The sequence below is a fragment of the Tamandua tetradactyla genome, chromosome 4 (genome assembly GCF_023851605.1).
Source record: "Tamandua tetradactyla isolate mTamTet1 chromosome 4, mTamTet1.pri, whole genome shotgun sequence".
NCBI classification, from domain to species: domain Eukaryota; kingdom Metazoa; phylum Chordata; class Mammalia; order Pilosa; family Myrmecophagidae; genus Tamandua; species Tamandua tetradactyla.
The window spans coordinates 15,841,511-15,863,404 of NC_135330.1; the positions used below are offsets into that span (position 1 = coordinate 15,841,511).

The 21,894-nt window shown below is 40.3% G+C and overlaps 1 protein-coding gene across 4 annotated transcripts in view; it reads left to right on the forward strand.

The window, feature by feature from the left end:
• Positions 1 to 21,894, forward strand: part of DDR2 (discoidin domain receptor tyrosine kinase 2) — a 179,643-nt gene that overhangs the window by 10,734 nt on the left and 147,015 nt on the right. For all 4 annotated transcript variants that reach the window (XM_077156737.1, XM_077156736.1, XM_077156738.1 and 1 more), the window contains exon 2: positions 15,527 to 15,674. In XM_077156737.1, the coding sequence (XP_077012852.1) occupies positions 15,673 to 15,674 (2 nt within the window). In that variant the 5' untranslated portion in view covers positions 15,527 to 15,672. The remainder of the gene's footprint in view (positions 1 to 15,526; positions 15,675 to 21,894) is intronic.

Here is a 21,894-nt window from a genome sequence, read left to right on the forward strand (position 1 = left end):
AGAATGGTTGTTAAACTGGATTAGGGGATGACATGTCTCCACCCATTTGAGTGGGTCTTGATTAGTTTATGAAGTCCTATAAAAGAGGAAACATTTTGGAGATTCAGAGAGACTCAGAGAGAGCAGAGAATGCTGCAGCACCATGAAGCAGAGAGTCCACCAGCCAGCGACCTTTGGAGATGAAGAAGGAAAATGCCTCCCGGGGAGCTTCATGAAACAGGAAGCCAGGAGATCAAGCTAGCAGATGACACCATATTCGCCATGTGCCTGTCCAGCCAAGAGAGAAGCCCTGACTGTGTTCACCATGTGCCTTCTCACTTGAGAGAGAAACCCTGAACTTCATCAGCCTTCTTGAACCAAGGTATCTTTCCCTGGATGCCTTTGATTAGACATTTCTATAGACTTGTTTTAATTGGGACTTTTTCTCAACCTTAGAACTGTAAATGAGCAACTTATTAAATTCCCCTTTTGAAAAGCCATTCCATTTCTGGTATATTGCATTCTGGCAGCTAGCAAACTAGAACAGGGGTTAAAAGGATGAGATTCTGATTTTAACTTTACCACCTGCTAGCAGTGGGACTTTGCATAAGCATTTTTTTTAACCTCTCTGCACTTAAATTTTCTCATCTAAAAAGGGCAATAAGTCTTCCGGTTCAGTTATGCCAATCACTGTCCTCTGCAGCACTCCCACCCGATATTTGCTTTCAATTTTGCTTGAAATTGAATTTGCTTGACTCACTATGGTCTCCATTCCACAATTCTTCTCATTTCTCTCATTTTAAGCAAACTCTAATTCTTCTCGCTTCTCTAATTCTTCTTGCTTCTCTCATTTTAAGCAAATCCTACCTGTTTTTAAAGGCCCGCTTTTCTAGTTTGCTAGCTGCTGGAATGTAATATACCAGAAACAGAATGGCTTTTAAAAGGGGGAATTCAGTAAGTTGCAAGTTCACAGTTCTAAGGCCGAGAAAATGTCCCAATTAAAACAGGTCTATAGAAATGTCCAGTCTAAGGTCCAGAGAAAGATACCTTGGTTCAAGAAGGCCGATGAAGTTCAGGGTTTCTCTCAAGTGAGAAGCACATGGCAAACACAGTCAGTTTCTCTCTCATCTGGAAAGGCACATGGTGAACGGTCAGGGTTCCTCTCTCATCTGGAAGGGCACATAGAGAACATTGCGTCATTTGCTAGCTTCTTCTCCTGGCTTCCTGTTTCATGAAGCTCCCTGGGAGGCATTTTCCTTCTTCATCTCCAAAGGTCACTGGCTGGTGGACTGCTTCTTGTGGCTATGCTCTGCTCTGCTCTCTCTGAATTACTCTCATTCTGTAAAATGTTCTCGCTTTTATAGGACTCCAGAAACTTATCAAGACCCACCCAAATGGGTGGAGACATGCCGTCACCTAATCTGGCTTAACAACCACTCTTGACTAAATCACATTAGGCAGGGAGATGATCTGATTAATTTCAAACATACAGTATTGAATAGGGATTATTCTGTCTTTACAAAATGGGATTCAGATTAAAACATGGCTTTTCTCGGGGACATACATCCTTTCAAACCAGCACACCCGCTTAAGGTCTGGGTCCTCCAGATAACTCAGGTCTTACTTCTTGGAATACCTAGTTCTTTTGGTCAATTTCACATAGTAGAGGAAGGGCCATGTCTTAGGAGATCTCAATACACTCACCTTATAGCATAATCAATAAGTGAATATTTACTGAGCTCTCAATATGTATTATATTATACACTTACAATCTGCTTAGCATAGTGCTTATTTGTTGTTGGGAAAATTTCTAGAGGAGAAGAATTGGAGCCTCATCTCTTATATTCTTGGAGGAGCCAAAGATGTCCAATAAGTCCCTATTAATGGGTTATGCTGTAACAAACATGAGAGTCTCAAGAGAGCCAGATCAGGGAGAAATGGGGTGAGCTATCAGAAGTACTGGGTTCAAATCCTGCCTTTTTTAGTTGTGAAAACTGAAAAAAGGCACTAATTTCATTATATGTACAAATGTCAAGGAATAAATAAACTCACATGGAGTACTTGGTGCATATTTTGTTATGTAATGCATGCAGAGCTTTTTAAAAAAATTTTTAAGCAATTAATAGAAGATGTTATTCCCTAGGGTGATGATTTGTCATTCTAGGTTTCAGTATACAGCACTAGATTTGGTTTTTCCCGGGTTGGCTATAAGCAGACACTGTGTCTTTCACCTAATCATGTCTTCTCCATGTGGGTGTGTTCAGACTCTGATAGAAATTCTTATCCTTTATCTTCCTCTCCTCCACTGGATGTGTGTATGTGTACTCTTAGCTGATATCTGCTTTGCTGAAAAAAAACAAACAGCTTTATTTAAACGTTTCTCACTTGAATATTTAATGTCATATGAAAAGCAAATTAACCACTGCTTATTATCAGGTTTGGAGGTGAAGTTTTTTTCTAAGCCTTTTGTTCAGTCATTCATTACCAAAGGGTGAATGTCAAGCTTGGACGTCAGGCTGGGTTGTAAATCCTAGACTTAGGTGGATCCCTCATGGGAGTGTGAAAATGAGGAATTTCACAGATATTTAGATCTAAGCCCTCTTTATGGGGAGGGGTGGGGCAAGGAGGAGTGTAGTGAAGAAATTCCTAGGCAGCTAAATAGGAAAAAAAAAAGAGTATGGCACATTAAGGAAAGCGCCATATTTGTTAGCTATAGACTATAAGTCATTCATGAGCTCTGGTTTTAAGCAATGTGTGTGGAAATACTGGATACATTTGACCAATGTTGCTTTACACCAAAGACATGTGTTGAGGGTTGTAGATGAGGCACCACCATTTCCTTTGGAAATTGATTGATATTTGATACTCCGAAAGAATACTGAAGTAGTCATAATGAGAAAGACAGAACATTATTGAATGTCTGTTTTAGTTTGCTAAAGCTGACAAAATGCAATATACCAGAAACGGTCTGGATTTTAACAATAGGGATTTATTAGCTTATAAATGTACAATTATAAGGCCACGACAGTGTCCATGTTAAGGCATAACGGGATGGTACCTTCTCTGAAGAAGGCTATCAGTGAGCCTGGGCTCCTCTGTCACATGGGAAGGCACATGGCGTTGTCTGCTGGTCCTTCTCTCCTGGATTTCATTGCTCCCAGCTTTTGGCTTTCAGCAGCCTCCTCTCTCAGCTTCTGTGCGTTTGTCCTTGTTTTTCAGTTTCTCTGAGGTTTCTTCCATGATTTTCTCTAGGTTTTCTGCGTGAACTTTATCATTTTATAAAGGACTCAAGTAAGAGAATTAAGACCCACCTCGAATGAGGTTGAAATAGCCTCTCAGTTGAAATAGCCTAATCAAAAGTACCCACCTAAAAAAAAAAAGAAAAGTTCCCACCTACAATAGGGCTACAGCTATGGGAATGGATTAAAAGAACATTATTTTCTGCGTACGGAACGCCTGCAAACAACCACAGTGTCCTTGTACTTAATGTTACCTTAATGCTGTTTTTTACAATGAAGTGCATGGTGGGGTGGGAATGGGGAAGGTGCTGTAATATTTTCAATGCTTCGAGCTTCTAAAGGTTCTAATCGAGTCCTCCACAGGGACATAAACCATTCTTACCATTAACTCGTTCCTGCATTTACTCAGCCACAGTTCCTCAGAAGTGTTGAAGGACTACTATACTGCTTGTGGTAGTTAGATTCAGTTGTCAACTTGGCCAGGTGAAAGCACCTAGTTCTGTTGCTGTGGACATGAGCCAATGGTAGGTGAATCTCATCTGTTGCTAATTACATCCGCAGTCGGCTAGGAGGCGTGTCTGCTGCAATGAGTGACGTTTAACTTAATTGGCTTGTGCTTAAATGAGAGAACGCAATGTAGCACAGTCTAGCAGCTTGGCATTCCTCATCTCAGCACTTGCAGCTCAGCCCGGGCCCTTGGAGATGGAGAAAGAAATCACCCCGGGGAAAGTTGTTGGAACCCAGGGGCCTGGAGAGAAGACCAGCAGAGACCATCCTGTGCCTTCCACGTAAGAAAAGAGCCTCAGTGGAAAGTTAGCTGCCTTTCCTCTGAAGAACCAACAAAATAAATCCCCTTTTATTAAAAGCCAATCCGTCTCTGGTGTGTTGCATTCCGGCAGCTAGCAAACTAGAACACTGCTATTCAGAAATACTTTAAAATCTATCCTTTTGATGATGAGGTATTATTGTTACCACTACATAATTCAGCAATAGGCACTGGGGAAAAAAACACTCACCACCCAGCCCACTGATCATGGGGTGGTAAAGCTTTCTTTTGAGTAAATGAGAGTTGTATGAGAGTGGTGAGAAGGCATCCAGATATCTAGACCCATGCCATTTCTTTTTTTCTCAGAGCAACAGCTCTTAAGCACACTTCTCAGGGTTGGTTAAATGGCATCAAATGTAATATAAATGGGGCTCCTCATTCCAAGAAGATACTCTTTTGACCTCTCAAAGGTAATGGCTTTGCTAACTGCAATGCTGGGTGTAGGAGGATGGGAAGTTCATGAAGCAGTGGTGGAGGACGTCTGAATCAGACAGGATGCAGGGAGTAGTTTGGCCATGGGTTTCTGATGGATCAGATTCTTTGTTGCTTATTACTGGTGACTAGGCAGGTGCAGACTTTTTCAAGGGAGAGGGTTTCTGGAAGGATAGATGCAGCTCTCAAAGAACCTGCCCTGGGCACTGTTGAATATATGTCCCCATAATGGACTTTTGTTTTTCAAACCCTCAGGATGTTTGATTATTAGGTGTTATTAAATATGTACAAACATAAAACTAGGAAAGGCTCCTTTTAGTTCTTACTCAACTATAAAACCAAAGCAAAATTATAAATGATATCGAGCATAACTGTAAACTCAATAAGGCTTCATTGATAAACATTATTTTAACATGACAGATGATGTGGCTTTGTTGAAACTAAATACCAGTATGGAGGATAAAGATGGACAGTGGAACCAAGTAGCCTCGGTGCCTAGTTTATCTTTCATCTGGTTAGTTATTTAAACTTCTTAATACTTGTGTAGAGAGTGCCTGCTGGTGTAAGTAAGTTGAATGAATTGTTATTAATGCCTCAAGTCTATATATAAATTTGGGAAAATCAGATCTTAGACTTAACCAAAACTCTGCTAGTAGGCCATTCATCAGATGTCAGATTTAATGAGGTGTTGTTTGATAATTTGGTAAATTGTCTATTCATTTAAAGATAAGGTGAGCATTGTGGTGATATTGAAATAATTACTAAATGGGTTTTTTATTCACTTATTAATAGAATCCAGGACAGAAACATTCTCCTTTGAGTATTTACTCTGCAGGTTTCTGCTTATGAACTGGTACAAGTTGGCAGGTAAAAATCAGAGACAAAATCACACATTTTCTCACAGCATGAACATGGCATCGACAGCTATGGCTTGGCAGATTAAACTGCTCTATGCCATGCAATGACTCAGTTTTCCCACCATTACCTCTATTTCTAGATTGGTCGTTGACTTGATCTGGCATTTATTTGGCATTTGCCCATTTGTAAACACAAAAGAAAAAACTGGCACTGAAATTGCCTGACAGTGCTTGGGTACTGCTTGTATTAAATTTTTCAATTTATGGAGTTGAATTTTAAAGATGCTAGAAGTTTTGTGGGCTGCAAAAGTGCATTTATACTTTGAGAGACACTGCCTTGACTCCATTTTTCTCAAGAAAAGTTTCCTTACCTGTCCTTTTTCCTTTAAATTTCATTAATAATTAAAAATAACAATCATAAAGATGGCTTCTGGTGGATGTGTTTATTGTGTACCGAGCTTTAACTACTTTACACACATAAACTCACTTACCCTTACAATAATTGTGTGTTGTGGGCATTTTTCCTATTTTACATATGAGGGCACGTGAGACCAAGAGAGGGTTACCAACAGAGCAAGTAAATGATGGCACCAGAATTTGTACTAGGTCTTTCCTTCCAACATCCAACTCTTACCCAACACATGGTTATTCTTGAGCCTCTAATATATATTGCAAATACCCCTTTTACTTCATGTAGGCAATATAAGCACAATTATACTCATAATTATCTCCTCCTAGGCCCATCTTTTCCACAGGATCAGTTACTGTCAAACTTTACTATGCCTCAGAATCATATGGAGTGCTCATTAAAAATGCAGACCCTGAAGCTCATTCCAGATTTATCAAATAAGAAACTTTCTGTGCAGTGTCCAGGGAATCTGTATTTTTTTTTTTAACACCCTCCCTTGGGCGATTTTGTGCAGGTGCTCCTCTGACCATATTTTGAGTGAGACTTCATTAGACTGTGGGTGTCTCGGGGATGGAGATTGTTTTTTAGCCATCCTTGTATCTCAAGGGCTGGCTCGCCACATGTTTGCCAAACAATTGAAAAAGAATGAATGAATGCATAAAGGAACAACTGTCAAGACAGCCTGTGTTCTTAAGAAGAACATTTTGGCCAGACCCTTGGAAAATTTAGAGATACATGTTTAAATATCACTTAATAGTCTCAGTCTAGACTCTCCCTCCTGCAGGCCAATCGTGGCAAGGAGCCTGGGATAAGGTGGCAGAAAACACAGCTCTGTCTATAAGAAAAGAAATGAACTCTCCCTGGGCCCTCCAGGATGGAATAAAACAAATCTCCCCATTTTCTAAAACTATGAACGACTGAACCAGAAAGATTTTAAAGCTTTAGAGGTCCAGAAAAAGAAGGTTAGTTTCCCTAGTGCTTTGTAGAATTAAAATTTTCTGCTTAACACATAGTACTAATGTCAATATAGATTCATTTATTTATTCAGAAAGAATTTTGTTGGTACTTACTAAGTGCTTTGCACTCCATCATGCATAGCCCTTTCCTTTCTTTAATTTATTATTGGTTAAAAAAGGGAACAGTCAAAAAGCAATGCAAGTAAATGTGGGCCTAGCTGCTCAGGATCTGCAGGAGTGTGTGGAAGGGTTTGTGTAGCCAGGGGACTGGAGCTGGATGCTGAACGTTGAGTAAGAATTGGACAGAATTGGAAGCAAAGAGCAGGAAGAGCAGAGGCTTGGCAGTCAGACTGCTTGTAGCTGGCTGGCTCAGATAGCAGCGAGGATATGAGCCTGGGGTGGCGAGAAATTTGCACTGGGGAGCACGGATAAATAACCTCACACAGATGTGTTTTATTACATTAAGGAGAGCTTTGGAAGCTGTGGAGACTTCAACATTTTCCCTTATCGTAAAGCAGATGAGGTGGTGCTTTGAGACGCTGAATGAGGCAGCAGCATCTAAAGTTAATTGCAGGGTCAAGGTTGGGGACCAGCTAGGAAGCTCCTTTCAGTAATCCAGATGGGAGGTGATAGGGTTTGTAGCAGGGTGGCGGAGAGGGAAAGGAAAATCTAGAGCTGATATGGAAGTAACTTGAAGTACAGCGATAAGATAATGGCAGGGCAGAAGCAGAGTGAAATTGCACATTCGCTGATATAGAGTATACAAGTACTTAAAAACCCATTTCCCACAAGAAAAGTGGGAAATTTAGAAATTTCATGTGTGTGTTAAAATGTCCTTTCTTTAGGGTGGGCCACAGTGGTTCAGCAGGCAGAGTTCTTGCCTGCCATGCCAGAGACCTGGGTTCAATTCCCAGTGCCTGCCCATGCAAAAAAGAAAAAAAAAAAGTCCTTTCCTTATACAATGATGGTGACATCATATGGCATTTGCAGAGGGATATTAATGAGTTTATTTGGTAAAATAAAGAAATTGGTAGTCCTATGTAGGAACCCCAACCCCATTTAAAAAATAATAATTGTATTGTTTCATGAAGCCTGGGAACCACTAGAATATACAAAGCATCCTTTTGTAAGCAAAAGCCAAAGTCAGCTTTTATCCTAGAAGAAGAGCATTTTTTGGTCTGTTTTCATTTTTATGTGGCAGATGGAGCTTTTGTGATGCCTGTTTGAATAGAAGATTCATTTTTCTAAATATATACATAAATAAAAGCTAATTTGATTTTTATTTTATTTTAAAAATAAAAGCTTATTACAAGTTTAAAATCAGTACTCCCAAGTCAGATGTCTCAAAGAGCTATTGTCCCCTTCATTGTTGGCATAGCAGATGTTGCTGGAAGGTATCAGGAACTTTTGTTGGTTCTCTTTCCTCTTCTTGTCTTTCATTGCAACCCCCCCACCCTCCATCCCCCATTCCCAGAATGAGGACTTCTCAGAAGTGAAACTTCTCCTTGAGACCCTTATAAAAGGAAACTTGCCAATGAAACTAAGGTGATGTGTCCCAAGGCACAATCCTTGGAAATCTGTGTGATTTCTTTCTTTTTTTTTAATGATATCAAGAGGGGTGAATCAAGAAGCAGAATTCTGTGGCCAAAGAAGTTTGGGAAATTTTAGAGAATTCATCACATTTCTTTATTGTAAGATTTCCGATTGTCTTCAATATGGTAATAAGCAGCTTGACTCTCCAAGGGAGGGGTAGCTTATGATAGTCTGCAAACCTCTTGGGCCATGGAGCTCTTTTTAAAACAAGGATCCAGAGAAGAGAAGCCTGCACAGTGTACACTCTGAGAAATTAGGGACTAGAGAGTTTGCCTTAAAAATGTTTCTTGTACTAAAGGTTGATTGTTTAAGGGAGAAAAACTGGGTCTCGTATTTTGGTTCAGGCTCTGTCACTACCTGCTGCTCTGGGAATCACTGAATCTCTCTGGGTCTCAGTTTCCACAGCAGTAATCCTAATACTCGATGAACTCTTAAATTCTTTTCAACTCCTAGAGTCTGTACTCATGTGCATATCCAAAAAAGGAAAATAATCAGTGATATTTCTACTCTTTAATGACACTGATGTTGGGGCCAGTGGGGGGGAAACAGAGTAGAGAGGACAGTGACAACAAGATGAATGAGGTGTGAAACTCGGAGCTATTTATGTGGTTGCACAGTTACAGAGCAGAGATGAATGACCTTTCTAGTCCTATGGGACCTGTGCAACTATCCCGGTTGCTAAGGCACTAATAATTCACAATGGTCATTTCACCTGTGCAGTCTCAGCTTTGCTAACAAGGGCCTGCAAGGCCTTGGATAAATCCATTATCCCTCAGGACCTGGGTTTTCTTCATCTGTGAAAAGCGGGAGATGAGTGAAATCATGGATTCCCGATGTTTTGTAAAGAGGAACTATTTTAATTTGTCCTCTGGATCTTACCTGGTGGGTGCTGGGAGAAACGGAGACGGTCTTTTCTCACCATTCAATGCAGGTGGCTCCAAGTCTCTGATTTCAGTTTTCTCATCCGCCTCTGGCTTCAATTACTGCCTTTATATAACTGAAGTTCAAATCTATGCCTCTAACACCAAACTCTTCCTTGAATGTCAGGAGAAAACTTCTGCCTTTCTGCTGGATGTGTCCACCTGTCTGCATTCTAAGGGAACCAAATTCCTTATGTTCAAAGCAAAATGCATGGTCTTCCCTTGCAAATCAATTCCTTTTTCCTTTTCCCCCTAGTTTTGTAAACAGTGCTGGGGTTCCTGGTCACACCCAAGCTGGAAACCCAGTCTTCTTTGACTCGTCCCTCCTTTTCCCCTCCAGTAGCCAATCCTCCTGACTATACCTCCACATTACTTCTTTTCCATTCCTGATATTATCCTAGGGCAGGCTCTAATTGGTCATTATGCCCTTTGTCTCTGCTTCTCATTTTGTTTTCTGCATGCCAGGTTGAGCTTTATAAATCTTCTCTGAACCTGCCATCTCTCTCTTCCAAACCTTTTCCCAGATCGCTGGTCTCACTCCTTCGAAGCATTCACTGCCCTTTGTCCTCCCACTTCAACCATCTTTCCAATTTTGTCTTCAATTACCTATAGGCTCCTGTGCTCCCCCCAACCCTTCAACGATCACCTCATCCCATAATTTGCCTAAACTAACTTGTTCCTTGTTCTTAGGCTTTCATCTTCACTATTTCTACCTGACTAGATCTTAGCTGTATTTCAGGAGTGAGCACAAGAGATACCTCACTCCCTCAGTTAGTCTTCCCTGAACATGCAACTAACTTGATTTCTCCTTCTTTTAGCCTTTATCCTTTTATATTGTATTACTCCACTAAAAGAAATTATATCTTTTTTGGAGGGAAGGAACATGTTTTCTTCTTTTTTATGTTACTTATGGTACATAGTAGGAGCTCAGAAACTTTGATGTATTAATTAATATTTAAATAATTAATCTACTATTCAAAATAATCTGTCAATAAAATGATCAAATACTAATAAAGTAAATTAATCTACAAATCTAAAACTAGTAAAATCATGGTTTTAATGTTTTGCTATTTTACTTTTGTGTCCAGTTTAGGGATGACTCTGAAGAATTTTGATTTTAGTTAAGTTCTGGGTTAGCAGAATCATTAGCTTAGAGCTAAGGGTGACTTGCCTCTTCTGTGAGATGTCACCATCTCTAAGAAGAGCATTACTGTATTAGGGTTCTCTAGAGAAACAGAATCAACAGGGAACACTTGCAAATATAAAATTTATAAAAGTGTCTCACGTGACTGTGGGAGCGCAGAGTCCAAAATCCGCAGGGCACGCTGTGAAGCCAATGATTCTGATGGAGGGTCTGGATGAACTCCACAGGAGAGGCTCTCTTCTGACTCCTTCTTAAAAGGCTTCCAGTGATTAGACTGAGCATCACTCATTGCAGAAGACACTCCCCTTGGCTGATTACAAATGGAATCAGCTGTGGATGCAGCTGGCATGATCATGATCAAATTCTATGAAATGTCCTCATTGCAACAGACAGGCCAGCACTTGCCCAACAGACAAACAGGTACCACCACTTGGCTGAGTTGACACATGAAGCTGACCATGGCAATTACCTTGCCATGGCATGGGAGGGTGGCATGCTTTCTAGTTGGAGTGTCATATGGTGAAGTGATTGAAAACATGGGCTTTGGAGTAGGACAGATCTGGTTTGGAATTCTAACTCTGCCCTTTTTAGCTGTGGTACCTTGTGGGAATTTACTGAGCATCTTTAAGCCTCAGTTTCCTCTTCTGTAAAGGGAGAAAATAATACATTTGTCCTGTAATTGCTGTGGGTGTTAGTTCTACTCCTGGGAACTGTTCTTTTCTCATTCATTCTCATTTGAAGGCCTTCTCCATGCCTGGAAGGATTTTCTCTAGGTACTGTGGACCTATAAATGCAAACCATTGTAACCTATGTCATTTCAGAGGCAGGCTAGGATGCTAAAACCGAAATGCAGGGAATGTTAATACCAGTTTTCCTGGCATGGTAAGGAGGCAAGGAGAAGGCAGACCTGGGTCTCTCATTTTGAACTAGACAGGATGACAAACATCTCAAGGAATTAAATTCCTTTTTGCTGAAAATAAAATCCTCTACCATCTTCTTTTGCTTCAGGCTCATCTATCTAAAAGACTGGACTACTGGGGTTCCCTAAAGTCAGCTCAGCCCAAGACAGAACCGTAGTCCCACATCGCATTTCTGTTCATAGAACTATACAAGGGACACTAACAATGATTAGATGCTGAGAACTTACTATGTGCATCTGCTAGACATATTTTCCTCATAATTATTCTTAACACCTGTGTAAGATAGTTGTTTAGTTTCCTAAGCCGCTTTAGCAAATGCCATGAAATGGTTCAGCTTAAACAATGAGAATTTATTCATTCACGGGTTGAAACCAAGAAAATATCTAAATCAAGGCATCATCAAGTGACGCTTACTTCCTGAAGACGGCAGCATTCTGGGCTGGCTGCCAGCGATTATGGTTCCTCTGTCAGATGGCAAGGCACATGGCCGCCTCTCCTGGTCTCCTCCTTCTCCTTGGGTTCTGGTTCAGCCTCTTGCTTCCTGAGGTTTTCTCCCTCTGTGTCTGTATTTCTTTCCGCTTGTAGAGGATTCCACTAACAGGAGTAAGACCCATCCTGACTGAGGTGGGACACACCTTAACTGCAGTGACTTCCTCAAAGGTCCTACTTACAATGGAGTCACCCCCACAGGAATATAAGAACCTGGGCAGGCTTCAGTGGCTCAGCAGACAGAGTTCTCGCCTGCCATGCTAGAGACCTGGGTTCGATTCTCGGTGCCTGCCCCTGCAAAACAAACAAACATAAGAACATGATTTCTCTGAGGCACATTCAGACTACCGCAGATAGGTAACCTGCCCACGATTGTTCAGCTAGTAAATGTCTGAGTGAGGAAACGAACCCAGATGGTCTGCACAAATGTTGGCATCGGAGACCTGTGATGAGATTGGGCCAAATTAACAATATGAGGAGGAGCTTTAGCATCTATGCCAGGGACATTGTGAAAAAACAGAGTTAACCCTTGCCAACTTAGAATGGCAGGAAAATAGCTTTCAGAAATATTGTTTGGGGACACTTAGGCATGACCCTGCTTTCTTTGCCAGCGACTGTTGGGTGCTGATGATAGTGTGTTTCAAGAAGCAAGAGAGGCTGATGTTTGCAAGCATTCCTGTAAACACAGGCACAGAGGTGGTTAATGTGAGTTTTTCTGCAATAGTGAGGTAAGCCACGCATATAAAAGTTTGGCTGTCTTCTCATATTTGGAAGGCTTCAGCTGTCTGTCTTGTTAGGGAGCTAGAAATGAAGGAAAAGCTGTACCAAGATTTGTGGTGTTTGCTTTTGCTTTGTATGGCCACTTATTCCCATTAAGTTTTGCATCCTTGACTAAAGAAATTGGCAAGTTGTAGTAGGTATTCAGCAACCCACCTGAACAGTGTGACACTATGTAGATATTATAGATGTAGAAGGTAGAGAAAATAAATAGATACAGATAGATATAGCTACATTTAGATATAGACAGGTATAGACAGATATACAGACACATATAGAGATGGATTTGACATGGACATAGATTTGGAATCAGATGTAGATATGGATTTAGAACATATACATGTATATACACACACACACATGGTTTCATAGTTATATAATCATATGGCTGTATATTGTCAAGTCTAGTCAGTGGAACATAGTAGTTCAATTAAAAAGAATGAAGTAGCTACATATGCTGATTTAGAACTTTCTCCAACATGTATAATAGAAAAACCAAGGTGAAATGCATAATATACTAATACTTAATTAAAAAATGATGCATCTATATTTTTATAACTGTTATAATCATACGATTATAAACATTATAAATGTTTATAAATGCTAGTTCTAGGAGACTACTCAAGGAACTGATAACTAATTACCTCCAGGGAAGGGGACTAGTCTGAGGTGGAAGCAAAACTGATTTTTCATTGTATCTTGTGGTGGTTTTTATAATAATTTTAAGATAGTTTTTCACTGTTATTCTCCCAAGAGAATATGAGGGAGGTTTTTTTTAAAAACTTTTTTTTATTGTATAGTATAACATATATACAAAGCAAAGAAATAAAAAAGCAATAGTTTTCAAAGCATTCTTCAGCAAGTGGTTACAGAACAGATCCCAGAGTTTGTTGTGGGCTACCATATGATCCTCTCAAATTTTTCCTTCTAGCTGCTCCAGAATATAGGAAGCTAGAGGGCTTAAATCATCACAATCGACTTTATTCTTAATTTTTTTGTGTGAAAAATAACATATATACAAAGCAAAGAAATAAAAAAGCAATAGTTTTCAAAGCATTCTTCAGCAAGTGGTTACAGAACAGATCCCAGAGTTTGTCGTGGGCTACCATGTGATCCTCTCAAATTTTTCCTTCTAGCTGCTCCAGAATATAGGAAGCTAGAGGGCTTAAATCATCACAATCGACTTTATTCTTTATTTTTTTGTGTGAAAAATAACATATATACAAAAAAGAAAGCTATAAATTTCCAAGCACAGCACCACAATTAGTTGTAGAACATATTTCAGAGTTTGACATGGGTTACAATTCCACAACTTTAGGTTTTTACTTCTAGCTGCTCTAAAATATTGGAGACTAAAAGAGATATCTATTTAATGATTCAGCTTTCATATTTATTTGTTAAGTGCTATCTTCTATATATAATTCCACCATCACCCTTGATCTTTCCATACCTCTCTTTAGGATTATTTGGGCTATAGCAATACTAAATTTTTCTCTATTGGAAGGGCGTGTCACTAGTATGGGTAGGGAGATGGAACTATCTGATGTTCTGGAGAGGCTGAGCTGGGTTTCAGGACTTATCTGGACAAGGGACCCATCTGGAGGTTGTAGGTTTCTGGAAAGTTACTCTAGTACCTGGAACCCTTGTGGAATCTTACATATTGCCTAGGTGTTCCTTAGGATTGTCTGGAATGGTCCTGGTTGGGGGTTAGCAGGTTATGATAGGTAGCAAGGTCTGCCTGAAGATTGCGTAAAAGCAACCTCCAGAGTAGCCTCTCAACTCTAATATTTGAACTCTCTCTGCCACTGATACTTTATCAGTTACACTTCTTTTCCCCCTTTTGTCAGGATGGAACTGTTGATCCTACAGTGCCAGGTCTGAATTCATCCTTGGAAGCCCTCTCTCATGTTACCAGGGAGACTTACACCCCTGGATGTCATGTCCCACATAGAGGGGACAGCAATGATTTCACTCGCAGAGTTGGGCTTAGAGAGACTGAGCCACATCTGAGCAACAAGAGAGGTCCTCAAGATGTAACTCTTAGGCATGCCTATAGGTAGTCTAAGCTCTGCTACCTACATAAGCTTCACAAGAGTAATCCTGATCGAGAGCATGGCCTATTGATTTGGGTGTCCCTAAAGTTTGACACAATATCAGGGGATTGATGGCAAGGTTTAATAATTCCATATTCTTTCTCCCCTCCCTCAGAAGACTTTGCCAATACTTTTTGATTATCTGCTTAATATACTCTAGGATGTTTCTAGGCATTGCAATAATCTATATAGGATTAAAGGATCTCTTTCTTATTCTGTGTTTTCTGTGTTTCAGTTGTTCAAATGAGCTATAGGGATAGGTTGAATTAGATTATGCACTATAGAAAATTTCAGTTCCAGATCAAATAACCTTTTGTCCATTGGTCTCAAAGAGTATTGTGGTTCTAAAATATAGATACTGTCTTCCTTACCCTTATATTCTGAAGTACTTTAATCCCAACCTGCTCGGCTTCGTTCTTATCTGTAAGTATGATGGAGTTTTGCGGAGGCTAAATAGCATGTGACATTGCAACAAATTGAATCCAGAAGCAGATATGAGAAACCAACTGTTTTTTGTTAAGTCATATATTAATGGGATTTGCAAATATGTAAAGCAATGTCAGTTTTCTTGCTGATTTTTAAAAAATATGGGTTATTTGCATACAGTTTAAAATTTTTGTGACCATGGAAACATAATTTTAATGAGTTAATAAATAATAAAATGTAAAATTCTCAGTTTTAATTTCTAAGATGGCAAATGTAAATAGATATATGCAAACAAAATGTCTTTGAAGTCTTCTGGGATATGTCAAATTCCTTCAATGCATGGATGGGGTGCCTGGAAAGCTTATGTTGGATAACGGTAGATAGAAATGTCAGGTAGGAAAGAAAATCTGAATGAAGCAGAGTCTGTAATAAAATATTGCTCTCCCTTTTCTGCCTCTCCATAAAGGGAGATCTACAAGAGGTTTGGAGTTCAATGCCCTAGAAAGTTCCGGGGCTTGTGGCTTGAGGCAAAGAGGTTGGAATAATTGAGGAGAAGCAGAGGCCAGCTGTTCCGGAATATCAGCCTCCACCAAGAATGTTCCTCATCCGTTGATGTAAGTAGGGGGAGTTGCTGGAGCCCTTTTATCACATTAGGTGGCTGGTAGTGGCAGGAGGGAACACTATCTGCTCCCAGGGTGGCTCCCTTGAACTTCTCACTTACCCTGGCTGGTGTCACAGGGAATGTTGAGCCCTGGGTTTCTATGTCTTGAGCTGCCATCTAATGAGGAGACAATGTGTTCAACTGCATATAAAGCCTGATGTTGAATGGACACTTTCACTTCCTAAAATCTGGCTGCAGCCAGCCCCAGATTAGAGACTCATCAGAGGATGTCCTTACTCAGAGTGCCTCAGGGTACCTGGTTTAGTGCTTGGCCTTCCCTGCCTCTGCAGGACTCGCTGGGAACTCTGGTCTTCCCGGATCAATCTGGGTCACTTCTAATATTGCCATTTCATTTATTTATTTTTTTATATAGGTTGCTTTCTTCCAGCCATAATTTGAAGTGTAAAATAATATCTAGTGGAACCTCTAAAACCAGGATAATAGAACAAAAGGCCAATAATAAAGGTTTGGGGGACTTACACATATAAGAAAACCAAACCCAGGGATACTTTCTATAAATGAATACAATACCCAGCTCTGGGATTCAAGGCAAAAGGGAAGTGTCATACATTGCAGAATTTTCATTAGGAAACCAGGAAGCATTCCCATATATAAAGATGGTTTTCTTTAGGTGAATTTTTGTCTTAATTCATCTTTGAGCAGGTCAAATCCTACCAAATGAATCTAGAACTAATGTTTCCATGTGTCTGAGACTTTCTGGCCTGGAACTCCTTGAAGGCAGGAGCTGTATTTCCTTCGTGCCTGTATCCCCAGCATCCCGCACAGTATTGCACATGGAAGGTTCTCAGTGAGAACCTGCCAACTTGACTTAGACTTTTTTATTTATCCCTCACAGCTTCCACAGTACTTGTTCAATGAATGAATGAATGAATGAGTAAATGATATGCATCTGAAAGTTCTTGGGAGTGAGGGTTGATTACAGAGATGAGAGAAGGGGATAAAGTAGTATTTTCTCTGCATTGCCTAGGAGATTTCTCCGCATTGTCAAAATGCTTCTTGGGTCATACATTCTCTTTTTCTCTCCACTCTCCCCCTCCCTCTCTTCCTTTCTTTTTGATAAACTCTCATTACTGGGGAGGTAAGAGGTCTTAATCCGATTCTCGATGGTATACATTTCAGAATGAATAATTCATTGCTATGCTTAATCACTAACCAGACGTCATTGAAGGGTTTCTCTATTACATTAGGTTGCTCAAACATTATGTATCTATGAATCATTCTGCTTTACCTTTCAGAAATTATCATTATGGTTTTTCTTCCTCTGCCACCCAATCTCAAATGGCTATTTTCCAGAATTTATTATTTCAATATCCAAGGCATGTGATATAAATAGCCCTGGCTTGTGTAGCCTGGTCTGAGTGCTTGGTGCCCACTCCTGCCATCTCAGTACCATACCTGGAACCACCTCAAGTATTCTGACTCCCCCAGGAGAGAGTCCTTTCGATTTCCAATCCAGGCTACTTTCCTTCAGGGAATGATGAAACTGAGTCTTTCAGCCTGTTTAAAGGCTTAGCAAGTCTCAATTTCCTTATTAATAGGAAGGCCAAATAATTTATCATCTAAACCAGACACTTGCAAGGGAAAAGGGCTGCTATTAATAAATACTCAGGAGCAACAAGGTTTAATCTGGATCTATGGTCATCTATGTTTCAAAGATCTTGCATCTTTAAATGCTACAGAGAGCATAAGGTTCACAACAGGCTTTGAAGAATGCACTCCCTGAATTCTTGTTCAGGTGTTTGTTTCAGGACTAGGGGGCCCTGGCATTGATTTCACAGCACTAGTTTCTTCTGTTAACCAGTGGGCGCCTGTCCCCTCATGAATGTTAAGGCTCTGAGGGGAGATCATCAAGATGACCATAGAGCTTGTGGCCTGTGTTAGAGACACCCAGCTGTACAGTCAAGTGTGCAGTCTTTCTCTGTCTTTAATCCCTCTTCTCTTCTTTCTCCTACCCCTTCGTCCTCTCCTCTTCCCCCTTACCCCTCTGCTCCTTTCTCCTTTTTCTCTGATCCTCTCCCTCTCCCACCATCCCCCTTCTTGTCTCTTTCTCACTGTTCTTTCCACTTTTTTTGTTCTCTCTTTTTCTCTGTTTCCTTCTTTCCATTTGTCACCCTCTCATCCTTTCCCTTTCTCTCCCCACATGGCTCTTTCAGGATCCTTGGCGGGCAGCTCAAAAGAGCAACTCTGCCAACAATTTATCCTTTACAGGGAAAAGCTTGTATTTCCATCTGTAATTTGATTTTCCTTCATGAATTAGAGGCTGTCTTTTATGTATCACAAGTGGCTTCAGAATCGTGTTTCTCATTATTTTGAGTGGAGGTTCTGGCTTTGTGTATCCTGGAGGAAATGTTTTCTAGGGCAGGAAGAAAACATAGACTTGGCTGTTGGAGTTGGGGGTGACAATGGGGTTGTTTGGAAGTGGGACTGTGGAAGGAACCAACCTGGGGGGTGTCAACCTGGTACAGAATAGATAATGGCTGAGATGAATGAGGCACCATGACCACATTGCTGCATAAACCTCAATGACAGAGATTGTGGAATTTGACTGTGCCGGGATAATTATGGAAAATGCAAGAGTAGGAACAATGTCTACCCTTTGTAGGGAAAAGGTGATAAGGCATGCCAGAGGTTGATTTAGACATCTGGATGACTGGAGCTCAAAAAATGTTCTACAAAGCATAAGTTGACAATGGAGTACAGTAATATGAAAAAGGAATGGGTGGGCTAGAAAACAAGAAGCACTTATTGTCTCATGGGATTGAAGGACTTAGGCTAAAATTTTTCCTTACCAAAACAATAGCAATGTTTATTGAGCAGCCATGATGGATAAAGAATACTAGAAGTGGTTTTTTGAAGGGATATATAAAATTTTACTATAAAGAAAGGTTTATAAAAAAGGATGACCCCAGCCTAAATTGCTCATGGGACAACAGGAGAGGGAAGGCACTAAAAAGAGAATGACACAATAAGGGAAGTAATAGCATGTCCAGAGAGATGAATGGTAGAAGGAGGTAGAAGGAGGGCATGAGTACTTGTAGTTGGGATGGTCAAGGAATGAGGATGGAGAGTGTGGAGGTTGGGCCAAACCTTGAACAATAGGCAGGAATTCTATCTGTAGAGAGAAAGGTATAGTTTGGTCATTATTGATAGAACTGACCTAGTGGATAAGGATTCAGAGTGACCTAGTGAACAAGGTCTGCAGTGGGCAAATGGAGTTGAGGAAGGGGAGGAAATAGCAGTTTAGTTGGAACAGAGGGTTGGGATTGAGGAGTAACAGAAGATAAAGCTGGATAGGAGGGAGGCTTTCAGATTGGGGAGAACCATAGTGAAGACTGAGCTAAGACATCTCGATGCATTTTAGGGATTTAACATTGATGTGGCACATGTTCTAGGAGGGAAAGATGACCTTGCTTTTGGAGATGCTCATTGCCATTGCCCCTTTTGCTAAATGTGAGTGCAATTCTGAACCAGATCTAAGGTATCATAACATAAACTATTAGGGGAAAATATTTTGGGATCTAAAATACTTATATAGGAGACATTTTGAGCCAGTGTTTTCTAAGGTCACAATCTCTTTTTGCTTTGATTTTCATAGTTTCATAGCTATAAACTCTATTGCTCTTAGACCAAATCTAGGGCCACAAGTAGAAATCTTATTTCCGTTGTCCCAATTCTCAATGCCTTATAATTTCTCAGATTACATTAGATTTGGATTTGATTTAATATAATTTCTCAGATTACATTAGATTTTTTTATATTACAAATTGTGGCCTGCAGGGATGATGTTAAGTGTTCCTGACCAACAATGTTCTTTGAATTTCCTTCTGAGCTAGAACATATTCAAGGTTTTTACTTCCTGGGGCACAGAGCTCCTGGTTCTTTCCTTAATGATGAGTGAGAGCGGCTATGGTCTTCCTTCTAGACACTCATAGCATTTATTGTCAGGACTTCTCATGGATGGCAGATTGTCTTGAGAGAGATAGTCATATAACCTCTTATATTGTTTGATTTTTTTATGTGTGTGAGATTCTTTCCCCCCTAAAAAAAATATTTCAAGCCCCTCTGACCTTGTTCTGTGTCATTGGCAAATATTTTTGCTTTTGCATGACACTTAGCATGGTATTGCACAACCGTTATTCTGTTTGGGGTGATGTGGTGTTCCATTTGGAGGAACTGGGAAGGTAGTGACGGACTGCAGGAACCCACCTGCTCCTATGTCCCATCCCAGTCTGGGGTTTTGTAGAAAAATGGCCCAAAATTATATCTCTGCTACTCAGTGTGCAATCCACTGACCAGCAGCACAAGTTTCATGTGGGAGGTTATTGAAAAATGCACACTATCAGGCCTCAAACCAACTAAATCAGAATCTTTCTATCTCTTAGGAGTTTACAGTTGGCACAAATGCCTATGGAGTTTAATATGTACAGATCACCTGGGGTTCATGAAAAATTCAGATTCTGATATTATTTGAGGTTGCTTAGGTAATGGTAGAACAACTAAGCTGCAAAGTTGCCTTGCACCAAGGCAGCCCATCCTTTCTAAGGGGGTCAGTGGCCATCATTCCTGCCTTAGAGTGACATTCCTGAACAGAACAAATAGCTGTGACCAAGGGCAGCAAACTATGGCTTGTGGGCTAAATCCAGCTTGCTGCCTGTTTTTGTAAATACAGTTTTATTAGACTGCAGCTATGCTCATTTATTTACGTATTGTCTCTGTCGGCTTTTGCACAATTGAGTAGTTGCAACAGAGACCATCTGGATTGTAAACATTAAATATTTACTATTTGGACTTTACAGGAAAATGTTTGCTGCTCTGCAGCTCCAGAGATAGACCCTATCTATTTACTCAATAGAAAAGAACTAGCCATGACCTTTGTTTCAGTGGCAAAATTTGCAAGACTATCTTAAACCATCACTGTTCATGGAGAAGCTGAATAATAATCTATAATTTTCATGTAACTAATGAAGGGCCTTGATCCTCAAATTTGATTTTCCAAGGCCCATTTCATGCCTCTCTCCTTTAAGAAATGATGGTAATTTTATTGGATTGACTCCCAGCTTCCCAAATTGATTTCATTAATTGTTTAAAGTTAGTTTGACTTTCTCCAAGAATTGGAAAGAACCAAGGAGAAATTCTGAGTAGAAATATGTTTGAGACCAAGGTGTGGAAGGGGGAAGCCCTGCATGGATTGGTTAGGATTTGCATTTTACTCTTGAAACAGTAGCCTTGGCCCCAACCCATCTCTGAGCTATTCACCTGGAAGCCAGACTCAGACAGTGTGCGCTTAGAGTCCTTCTTTTAAATCTCTGTGGAGAATCCCACCACCTGTCTCTTATTTGGGGTTTCTGAATTGTGAAATGATGGCACACACAAGCTCCAAGAATAACTGTATGTGTATGCCAAGCATACAGAAACAGGAGGTAGCTACTCTGGCCAAGAAGCAGTAAATACAGAAGGGGGCCTGACATGGATGCATCTGCTCCACAAATACAGAGGAGCAAGAAGTTGTGGGAGTAGTAAGGTGGAGCCCATGCAATCACTTGAGATTATGGACTTGCTGTTGTATTTTGGAGATCCTGGCTCACCTCCACCCAGAACCAAATTTCAGGAGTTGGTTGTAGGATAATTGGGGTCATTTTCTCTTATCCAGAGTGATCTAGAGCCAAAGAAGTCTTGTTTGAGATTCTACAGGAATCTTTGCTGTAGCTCTAGGAACTCTAATTCTTACTTAGTTTCTTTTCTCTCTTTGTCTACATAAAGAGACTAAAAGAGTTTTGGAGGAGATGGGACTTCTGCTTCAATTTTAGAGTATATCTCCCCACCCAACAAATTCTGAGATTGTAGGAGTGAATTACAGCCCCATATATTGAGAACCACCTGCCCTGTTGCATGGGAGCCTTCTGGAATTCCCTAAGAGATGGTAGTCAATGCACTCATTCACTCAGCTGATGACAATGTATGGTTTTTAAGCCAAAATTGTTATTTGGATTGACATTTTAACCATTATCTCCATTGGAAGAAGGGTAATATATTCATTCATGCGTTCATTTGTGTGTTCATTTACCTACCAGGTAATAGGATGGTGGGAACTATCCTATTAAGATAAGAGCTGGGGAGTTAAACAAACCTGAGTTCAAATGATAATTCCTCTA